This window comes from Prosopis cineraria, unplaced genomic scaffold, assembly GCF_029017545.1.
Source record: "Prosopis cineraria cultivar Desert tree isolate PC_DT_omini unplaced genomic scaffold, ASM2901754v1 PC5, whole genome shotgun sequence".
NCBI lineage: Eukaryota > Viridiplantae > Streptophyta > Magnoliopsida > Fabales > Fabaceae > Prosopis > Prosopis cineraria.
The window spans coordinates 14,121,805-14,133,079 of NW_026555336.1; the positions used below are offsets into that span (position 1 = coordinate 14,121,805).

Sequence of the window (11,275 nt, forward strand, 5' to 3'; positions counted from 1 at the left end):
GAGTTGAGAAAGGAAGCTTATGATAAGTTGTTGTGGTAGTTGAAATTTATGAGTAACCTTTTTAGTGATAGAGGGGTTGAAGTAATTGAATAACTTCCTTTGTTTGACTATTTATTGTAATTGTGTGAATATGCTATGTAGTGCATAAAAGATTAATTTTCTTATAGGGTATTTATTTGTAATTTTATGGGTATTTTTGTAATTTTTGAGGCCCTCTTGGGGAATCAAAGTTTTTTTTTTTAATGGCATGGTACTGGATCATTTTCAAAAGTTCAAAGGGAAAATTGTACCATATAAAAGTTTAGAATACTAGACATTTTGGAGTGAATAGTTTAAGGGCAAAAATTTTGCCCAATTCTAAATAATCACTACCAATTCATCCACATGAAGATTTATCTTCTTTTCAATGATGAATGGTTCTTTTTCACTGCTATCTATGGCAGTCCGAATTCGACTTATTGAGGCTCACTTTAGCTCAGTCTCCACTGTGTTGGATGATCACCCTTGGCTTCTCGCTAGGGATTTTAACGCCATTGTCCACAGGCTGATGTTCAAGGGCATTAACGCTACTGATCTGTTTTCAGATTATTCATTTTCTATATTGGGTTTGTTGATCTAAACTTCTCTAGCCTTAAATATACCTTGCGACATGGTCTTCTTCTTGCCAGGCTTGACCTAATTGCAGTTGGATTTATGTTTTTGCTTTTTGTTTGAATAACTCAATCACGAACCTCCCCTTTCACAGAGGCCTTTCAAGTTCTTTGGCTATATAGGCTTCTCGCCCACTGTTTCCTAGTCTTGTTTGAGATAATTGGTCCTTAGAAGTGAGAATGGTAGAAAACATACACAACTTTTCACAAGCCGTTCGTTGTAGAATATTGAGACCTTTGAGCATATTGGAAAAAGAAAACATCGCCTGAGAGCGAGGTTCATGGGATTACATAGAGCCTTAAAGAATCACACCTTCTCTTCTTATTTGAATCAACTTGAATTTGTCTGGAGAAATGATTATGAAGAGGTTTGTCTTTTTGAGGAGTTGTTATGGATTCAGAAAGCAAGAAGTGACTGGCTTGATTAACCTTTGGCAATAGAAACATCTCTTTTTATCACACGAAATCCAAAATTAGATGTCATCGAAACGCTCATATTGAATGCCGAGTATTCTATATGGAGCTTTACTCTAATGATTGTTAGCCTCTTTTAATTTACTTCAAGAAGTGCTAGGGGTTTTAACGGGATTCACTTCAAAAACAGCCTTTCATGTTTCTTTAACAGAGAGGTGAATTAAGTAAATTAAATGAGTCAATAAAGTTAGGAGTAAACTATCAATATTTTATAAAGTTGAACAAATTTAATAACATTATATACAATTTTATTAATATTTTAATTAATTTAATAACATTATATATAACTTTATTAATATTTTAATTTTCAAAAGTAATATTCCTTATGGTAATTTACACGTTTAAAATTAATTTTAACTAAATCAATTAAACATCTTCAATTCTATCAAAATTAATTTTAGAAAAATAATATCCAATACATGATCACGTTATAATATAATTAATTATAATCAAAATCAACCATGTTAATTAATTTGTTCATAATTAATTATACCTAATTGCAATCCAAATAGGCGGTAAATGTTTAAAACAAATTAATCAATTGTAAAACTAGTGTTGACGAAGAGAAATTTGAATATTAATTATCCAGAAAAATAAATTATGAACAAGTAAGATGGAAAAGTAATGAGTTAAGGGGAGAAAGATTGCAAATAGTAATTTATCTTGATTTAGCTCTAATCACTTGAGCTTACATCTAACTAGTCCCTAGAAATCTTTTGCTATTTTCACCATTATTATCTAAACTAGGTATTAGTTGAAAGATTAGGCAACAACACATAAAAGAGAAGGCGAATTAGGTGTTTGACATATTTTCAATTAAACACAAATTTTACACTTAGTTTAGAAAATTTGAAGGTGCAATAGAAGTTTATCAAAACTAATTTAAGTAAACTTGAAATACTTTAATTGCAAGGAGTTTTCAAAAGGATATTGAATATAAGCATAGAAAACCGAATCTCCTAGAAAAACATATTTGCAAACCTTTAAAACAAGAAAATTAATAATTTGAGTAAAGGAGATGAAATCCAATTTATCAAAACAAAGTTTTAAAGATAAATAGAGTTTCCAAAACTAGGAACCAAGAGAACAAGAATATAAAAGTATAGGGATTGAGATACTACACATATAGATTTATCCTCATTCTGCCCAACCGTAACACTATAAATTTTTAAACCAAATTTTTCTCAACAAAAGGTAACTAGTCAAACTCAACTTTGCAAAGCTCTTACCAATGATTAAAAGGTATCTACCATAGTAATAAAGAGTAAAAGTTATTTGTCAAACTCTATTGTGGTAATAAAAGGTTTACCATGATATAATAAACAAGGAACATTATTTCAAAACCCCACTATAGCAAAAAAGAGTCTACCATAGTAATTGAGAATCACATTAACTTTTAAAAAAAGCTTACCATGATAGAAAAGAATTTTTCATACAATAACTTAATTTTAAAAGTCAACTACCATGATAGATAAGGATATAACATAGTAGAAAGAATTAAACATAATAAAATAGACCTACCATAATAATTTAAGAAGAAGCTAAATTAAAAGTGTACTCAATGGGATCCGATTCAAAACAAGCATTTAAAATCCAAAATATTATATACACATAATGAAGACCGAAGCATGGTTTCCATGTTGGATTGGGAAGGCATAGTGGAAGAATAAAAATTTAAATCCCCAATTACTATTGCGGACCAATTGAACTCGTTTAAGTTAAGGTAGATAGAAGAGTTACCTTTCTGTCTTCAAATTTTTCACATGCTTTCTTCAAGTGTTTCGGACCTCAGGAGCTAATAACGTAGATTTACTCCCTCTACTAGTATCCATACAAACAGCTTTCAGCTCAAACAGCATGCTAGCGCTCAAAACATCTAGCTGTTTTCATAAACATTGAACTTCTCTTTTCTCTAGGGTGTTTTCATGGCTCTCACTGTGTTTTACTGTTAGGACTTTTTCTGACTCTCACTTAAAGCATGTCCCCTTTTCTTCGAGTGTGTGTGTAATATAATATGTATATATTATATTATATTGTATTGTATTGTATTAGTTTTAAATTTACTTTTATATAATAGATTAAATTTAATAAGTAACATAATAGAAGAACATATCATATCAGTTCTATAATTTGAATTTATGAGATAAATTCAAATTAGATATAATATCATAATTAAATTTATTTAATTTTCGCTAGCTCAAGATATGATTTTCAAAATATTTATGATTATTTTTGAAAATTCAAAGGGAAGTCTAAAAATCCTAATCTATAATATAATACAAATTCTCCATTCCTCTAATATTTTATCATTGTCTAATTAATGTTATAAATATACAAAATTCACAATTAATAATTCATGAACAACCCTATGGAATGCCTCAAGATTTTAGATCATCAAATTTAGATGACCCATGGTATAATAATAGAAATATAAAATCAAGTAGAATATTAAAAGAACCAAGAGATGAAAGAATTTTAGAACCAGATGAAAGAGAAGTAAGTTATGAAACTAACTTTATAAAACCAAATAAAAACAGATTGTAATAATATACCTTTTACAGCTACTTTTAATACACCAAAAAATAATAAATTTATACCAACACCTTTAGCACAATATGAAAATAGACAAATATCTAATTCAAGAATATTGTTAGATCCATCTATTACTTTAGCCATATTTATATATACATTTTGTTGCGTTTTTTTTGTATTTTCTTTCTGGGTTTATAATTATAATTTCCTAACATTATTTCTGCAACTCTGTTAGCTTTTTCAAATTCTTCTTCATTTATTTCATTTTCTCCTCTTAATTCTCTTTCTATTTCTAATTCTAATTTTTGTTTTTTATTTCTTTTTCTTTTCTTTTTGCATAATTTGTTCCATTTTCTCTATCAAATATTTCTAATTCTAATTTTTCTATTTTTGCATATATGAACCATATATTATTATTTATTATTTCTTGTCCTTTTCTTAATTTTTCTATTTTTACCTTAGTTTGTTTTATATTTTTATAGATATCTTGTTTTCTTATTATTTTCTTCAGTCATATAGTTATCTTCAACTATTATCATTATATTTACTTGTGATCATTCTTCTTCTATATTATTATGACAGTATATTCCTAAAGCTTCCATTATTCTCTAAATATTATGTTTTATTAAACTTTGTTCATTTCTTAGTTGTTCTGTATCATACTTTATTTTTTTTAATTGTTCATTACAATATTTCTTTAGTTGATATACTTTTTGTTCTAAAAGTTTAGCATATTCTTTCAATCTCATCATTTTTTCTCTAGGGTTTTCTTTTTCTAATATTATTTGTACTTCTTCTAGTAACATTTTTCATTTTCAGTCCATGGATAGGGTTTATGTAACACTTGCCCTGAGTTATCCAAAAACCACATAATTCAAATAAACTAAGTGTGGTTAAGGAATTAATCCTCTAACCAACTTAAGAAATAAATCATTCAAAACCTTAAAAAATCTATTAGGTTCTACATATGGCACACGGAAGCAAGTTAGACGAAAGTAAAATAAAAAGATGTTGTCATGACAGTAATATTGCTATCATGACAGCCCTCCTGGGCCAATTTTCAAGATTGGCTATTTTTGCTGTCATGACAGCACCTCCGGACTAACTTTCAGGGTGCACCATTTCATGATCTGACCCCTAATCGGAGCGATTCTAAATCTCACATGTCACTTTTAAATAGTACTATTAGTATACCAAATTTTGGAAAGATCCAACGGACGGATTAAATTTTGTGCATGTTGCAACATTATCAATTATTGCTGTCATGACAGCTCCTTTGGACCAAATTCCGGAATGCATCGTTTCTCCATCCGATATCCGATCGACATGATTCTAAAGCCCACACGAAGCTTATAAAATTTTTACTTGTGACCCAAATTTTAGAGAAATCTAACGATCGGATTAATATTTGGACGCCTAGATGCAAAAGTACAGGTTTTTGGTAAAAACCATTTTCAAAATTGTCCAAATCTCATCCTAATGGTCACAAACTTGTGGGAACACTTTGGACACGTCAAATAGGACTAAAAAAACCTAATAGAACATTTAAATGGTAGAAAAAATCTTTTATACCAAAATTTGACCACTCGAGTGCCATTTCCCAAAAGGGAGCCTAAACCCCCAAAATGCACAAATCACACAAGAGTGGCCAAAAACTATTCCAAATATCATATATACATATGAATACACACGTTAAATATTTTCACTTGGCTCAGAGATCTCTGTGGGGCCTACACACCCACTCTCTCTATCCAAGGTATATGTTTGCCCATAACACACCATTTGCAATGCCATTTTGCATTTGCTTGTGGAATCACATATATATCAAAATAAATATTTGCTTGTAGTGGAAACTTGGTCTACTAAATAAATCCATCAAAATCACATACCATAGCCAAGTTTCCTAGCCACAAGTCTATAAGCAATTAAAAATTCATACACAAGCCATACAATCCACACATACTCACGCACATATATATAATCATATCCTACTGGCATCCTAATCCTAAATACATTACAATAGATTTGCTTAAAAGAAAGGGGTTGCAGTTCTTTATAATTTACAAACAACCCCTAACTTTGTTCCTTTCCCCGTCCTCCACTGGTTCCTTCGCCTGGACCTAGAATATTTGAAAAGAAAGGGGTGAGACAACCACAGTTTCAGTAACAGTGAAATCTACATTGATTATTACAAACAAGCCATAATCAAATAAGCGAATAATAAATTCAACATAGTATATAATTTAGCCATTTAAAATACATGAATGCATGACCTAGGCCGATATGGCCTTTCATGACCAATAGAATGCCCCCTGGCACTCTTTAACTCGCAGGTAAACCTTATACCTACTTGTACCTCCACAGGCACAAAACATATTCTAAGGCATGATCTAATCCACCGAACCGCCTATGCCCCTTCGATGTGAATTCTGAGCAGTCAAAGCTAATTCCGTCCTAGAGCCAACCCGACTTACTCTCCATGTGAAGGCTACCTTCACCTAGGCACTCAACCTCACACTTTATATGTCGGATTTCCTCCCCCACTGAGAGGTGTCGAACACTCAATACGCTAACCACTTTAGTGCATTGAGCCCATAATACGTAAGGAAACACTAAGTACTAGCAGTGTGCCATGGAATATCAAAAGTCCACACCTTCTCATTGGTGAACTCCTACCGAGATCATGCCTTTTATTCGTGTCTACCTTTCCCAAGTATTGACCACTTCAACACTCTAAGGCAGTATAATATTTATAAATCTCCCTTAAACGGTTCCTTAGCCTATCTAAGATACCTTACTTAGTTACACTTCCCTAAGTGCAACTTCTATTCTTTATTATTACAATACATGCAACAAATCTCGTTTCCATAAAAACATTGTTGTTAAACAATTAGAAAACATATTTGCACTATAATCAAGTAGTAGTACCCCATAACCCCTTATAAAGCACATTTAATCTTTTAAAATATGTAATGCATGATAGCTAGTAATATTTATTCAAAAATAGCTAAAACAAAGTAATAAGAAATATAAATTTCTCTGTTACCTCAACCCTTGGTACCAAAAGGGTTCCTCTTGTACAAAATAGGGCTCGGCTTGTTCCTTAACTTCCGAAAAAATTCCACCAACAATTCCTACAACATATAAGTGATCCACATCACTTATCATGTCAAATAGCATTAATGAAGACTATAACTCATACCACACAACTTGGGTCAATGAGCCATAATCCATCCCAATAGTCCATATATTAAACCAACCATTCACACAATACCACTTAATCACCAAAACCATTTATTAGTCATAACTAGGTTAATTTCAAATTTATATAATTTTAATTAATCAAAAACCTTCACTTAGTGTCACTAACTTTCACCATTAGCCCTTATAATGAAAACCAAACCTTAATTTAAATCTTATTGGGCTCAAATAGCAAAATTATAACTAAATCAATAAGCTTAAACCATTGAGGAGCAAACCCAATCTCTCAAGGTTTAATTTGTACCCAAAACACCTCTTTTCATCCAATTATCCACTCAAAATATTAGATCACTATATAGAAACTCAAAACATCCTCCCTAGGATCCAAAGAAATAAAAGCTTATAAGAATAAAGCCTTTGAGATCAAAATCCAGAAATTTCTCTTCCAAAAATTGAAAAAATCAAGAGAAAGAGAAGAGGATTGAAGTAAGAAGTTTACCTATTGCGTAGCCGATGTTGCAATGGTCGCAAAGCCTCCTAGATTCGAGCCTAACTCCCTCTCTTTATCCTTTCTTCTTCCTCTCTCTCTCTCTCTCTCTCACGCATTTGTTTCTTTCCTTTTCATTCTGTTTCTCCTCCATCCAGTTTTCCTTTAAAATGCTGATCTAAATGTTTGGGAAAAATTACAAGAAAGGACCCAACATTTTTATTATAGCATAAAAGCCTAGGTCAACTTTTGTAATTTTTTCATAGTTAAAAATCAAATAAAACCAAACCTTTGCTGAGAAAAATTCAAACTCTAGACCTCTATCAAATTATTCTAAATTTTAATTTAATTATAAATATTTTATTTTATTTTTTTAAAATAAATCTGAGTTTTAAAATTTTGGGATGTTACAATTTATAATTTATTTCTTTACTATAATCTCTTAATTTTATTTTTGCTAATGGTTTAGACTTTTCCTAATGCATTAAAGGATTATCACTATAATTTTCTAATAATCTTTGTTTAATTTTTTTTCTTTTTATTTCCTTTGCTGTATTTAATATTTTTACTAAATTTATAACTTCATTATTATATAAATGTTGATAAAAGTAGGAATTATTAGAGTTACTTTTTATCTTCAAATAACCATGGTTATGTAACTAGGATTGATATGCCAGCTTTATATAAAGCCTTGTAAGCTTAGTCATTAGGCATCATTAGTCAAGTATTCTACTTCTGAATTCCAATTCTCTCTCTTATAATCTGAATTCAGAGTTTTCTAATCTCTTTCTTACTTCAATAAAAGTAGTAGTTTCAATTATTCCAACTTTTACAAGTATTAAAGAGTAACAAGTATGTCTAAGTAATTTACAAGAAACAAAATTACTTTCAGTTGCTTGTCTTCCACTTTACTTTCTTTAAGAGTCAATGACTTGTCTTTTACTTTTCTTCAAGAGTTGACAACTACTTTTGTCTTGTCAGCTACTTTTTTGCCATCTTCTTTTTGTCCTTGCATGTCGACAAAGCTAATCCAAAATATTCATGTTGATAGAAGGATCTTTATAGTCTTTATCAGCTTGTCTTCTTTCTTTACAATACTTGCATTTTGGATTGCATATTTAGATAATGCTTGACATATTTTCCTTTTAGTTCCTTCATCATTTTCCATGTGATTATTTCTTAATCTTTCATACTAATTATTAAAGTTTCTGGAGTCCTACTATTTCTTCCTACTAAGAATATACATGTAGTAGGTCCAGTGAAATATGTCCACTAAGTTTCATATACAGTTGTTATCCTATTGAGTTCTTGGAAAACAATGTTCACTTCTTGTGCTTTGATAATGAAAATTTTATATTGAAGACCTTCATCATTTATAATACCTTCTTTTTCTTTTTGGTCATACTCAAAAGGTCTTGTTGTCCTAAAATTAATTAGATTAATTAGAGGATAAAATCTATCAGGAGTTATTTTAGCTATTGTTAAGTAACACCGAATATAAACCCAATATTGAGTTACAATTTCAAAATAATATTTTGTAGCATCTTTGATATAATTTGGAAGTCTAGATATTTCTGACATGTTATTGGAGGGATATATTGAGTTATAAGGCCATAAGTAAAAAGGCTTTTTTACAAGTTTTGGGTTAGTGCCTGGGTAGATAATAACTTTATTGAAGGAATAATGAGAAACATATTTAATATTGTTAGTTCTTGGAAGGAGACAATGATTGGTCTTATTGATGAGGAGTTTAAAAAATTATACTGGTCTACAGTTTTAAAAGAAGGTGAGGTTACTGGACTTGGTCTTCTTCTCCTAAAAAGGTAGAAGTAGGACTATTTTGAGATGTTTTAGTCACTATTTGGGCTTTGGCTTTTTCAAGCTTCTTTTACTATTTCGATGAATAGAATTATTGGACTAGATCTAGTTGGACTATGTGACTAGAATTGAGAATCAGATGTCTGGGTTGAGACATCAATTACTTGTTTTACTTGTCTTTAAGGGGATTGGAATAATGGTTCCTTAGATTTCTTTAAGGCCTCCACTTGTCAAAATATTCATCTCGTTTCTGAGATGAGCCACTGTTTTAGATAATGATTGAATAGTTATTTTTACTTATCCAGTAATCAGGCTCATATTCATTTCTAGAATATTAACCTTCATGGTTACTTGGTCTAGTGGGGTCGTTATTGGTCTAGTTGGTGAACCACCATCACCACTATTTGTTATCATACTTGTCTCCTTTATATTTGGCTCTATCTAGGCAAATAATCTGTAACAAGATTATTTTTACCTTTGATATATTTAATTTCATAATCACAATAAGACATATCTGATTGCCACTTAATTAACATTTTATTACATAATTGAGTTGTTTTAATTCTTTTATTCAACTAATGTTTTACTTGAGTATTATCAGTCCTTATAATGAATCTAGTGTTAACAATAAATAATTCAAACTTTTGTACTGCTTTTACTATTGCTAAAAATTCTTTTCAATTAGAATGATATCTAGTTTGAGATTCATTAAATTTGCCACTAGCATATCTAGTTATTATTCTTCTTCTTTATTATTGATATGATATAAAGCTGCTCTCCAATAATTTTCACTAGCATATATATAAATTATCCATATTACATTATTATTTACTGGAATAGTTAATTTAGTTTAGATTTTGACATAAAGTTTTTATTTGGTTTACTATTTTCTTTATCTTTATCCCATGTCCATTTTTATTTTCAACTAATTTACTTACTTTTGCTGTTAATTTTGTAAAGGTGTTGGTAAAATTCATTATTTTTTGGTGTTTAATAGTAACTTATAAAGTTATATTATTAAAATCTATTTTATTTAGTTTTGTAAAGTTAATTTCATAACTTACCTTCTCTTCATCTGTTCTAATATTCTTTCATCTCTTGTTTCTTTGATATTCTACTTAATTCTACATTATATTATTATATGATGGGTCATCTAAATTTAGTAATCTCAAATTTTGAGATATTCTAGGGTTGTTCATGAATTACTAATTATGAATTTTTCATATTTATAAAAGCTTCATCATAATATTATTATTTATCAAATGTTTATATGCTTGTCTTACATTTTCTAATTCTTCTCTTTTTCATGTTCTTCATTTTTTAATAATTTTTCTAATTCCATTTCTAATTCTTCTAACTGACTTAGTTCGTCATCTTCTAATTCATCTATTGCTTTAGCCATATATATATATATATATATTTTTGTTTGGGTTTTTGTGTATTTTCTTTCTGGGTTTATATTAGAATTTCTTAACATTATTTTTGCAGCTCTATCAGCTTCTTCAAATTCTTCTTTATTTATTTCATTTTCTTCTCTTAATTCTCTTCTATTTCTAACTCTAATTTTTGTTATATTTCTTTTTCTTTTCTTTTTGCATAATTTGTTCCATTTTCTCTATCAAATATTTCTAATTTTGATTTTTCTATTTGTGCATGTATGAACCATATATTATTATTCATTATTTCTTGTCCTTTTCTTAATTTTTCTATTTCTATTCTAGTTTATTTTATATTTTCATGCATATCTTTGTTTTTTTATTTTTTTTTTCTTCAGTCATGTAGTTATCTTCAACTATCTCATCATATTTACTTGTGACCATTCTTCTTCTATACTAATGTAGGTGTACTAACTATTAATGATCTTTGTCTAATATTATCATTAGTTATTAATCTTCTTGGATTATTTTTGTTTTCATAATATCCTAAAATATTATCTAATTCTAACCTTAATTTTTCAGGTATTGTTATTCTAGTTAGATCTAATTTAATTTATTGTAATACTAGCATAAAATGTTTATCAATAGTTAATTTTTTTTATATTTTTATAAATTTTATGTTTGTTTTGTAAATATTATCCTATCATAGTAGTTATAATAATTGTTCTTGATCCTGG

At 29.2% G+C, this 11,275-nt stretch overlaps 1 protein-coding gene across 1 annotated transcript in view; it reads left to right on the forward strand.

The window, feature by feature from the left end:
- The first annotated feature begins 436 nt into the window (after nucleotides 1-436).
- Nucleotides 437-11,275, forward strand: part of LOC129310756 (uncharacterized) — a 46,511-nt gene continuing 35,672 nt past the window's right edge. The window contains exon 1 of the mRNA XM_054952672.1: nucleotides 437-605. Within this exon, the coding sequence (XP_054808647.1) occupies nucleotides 437-605 (169 nt within the window). The remainder of the gene's footprint in view (nucleotides 606-11,275) is intronic.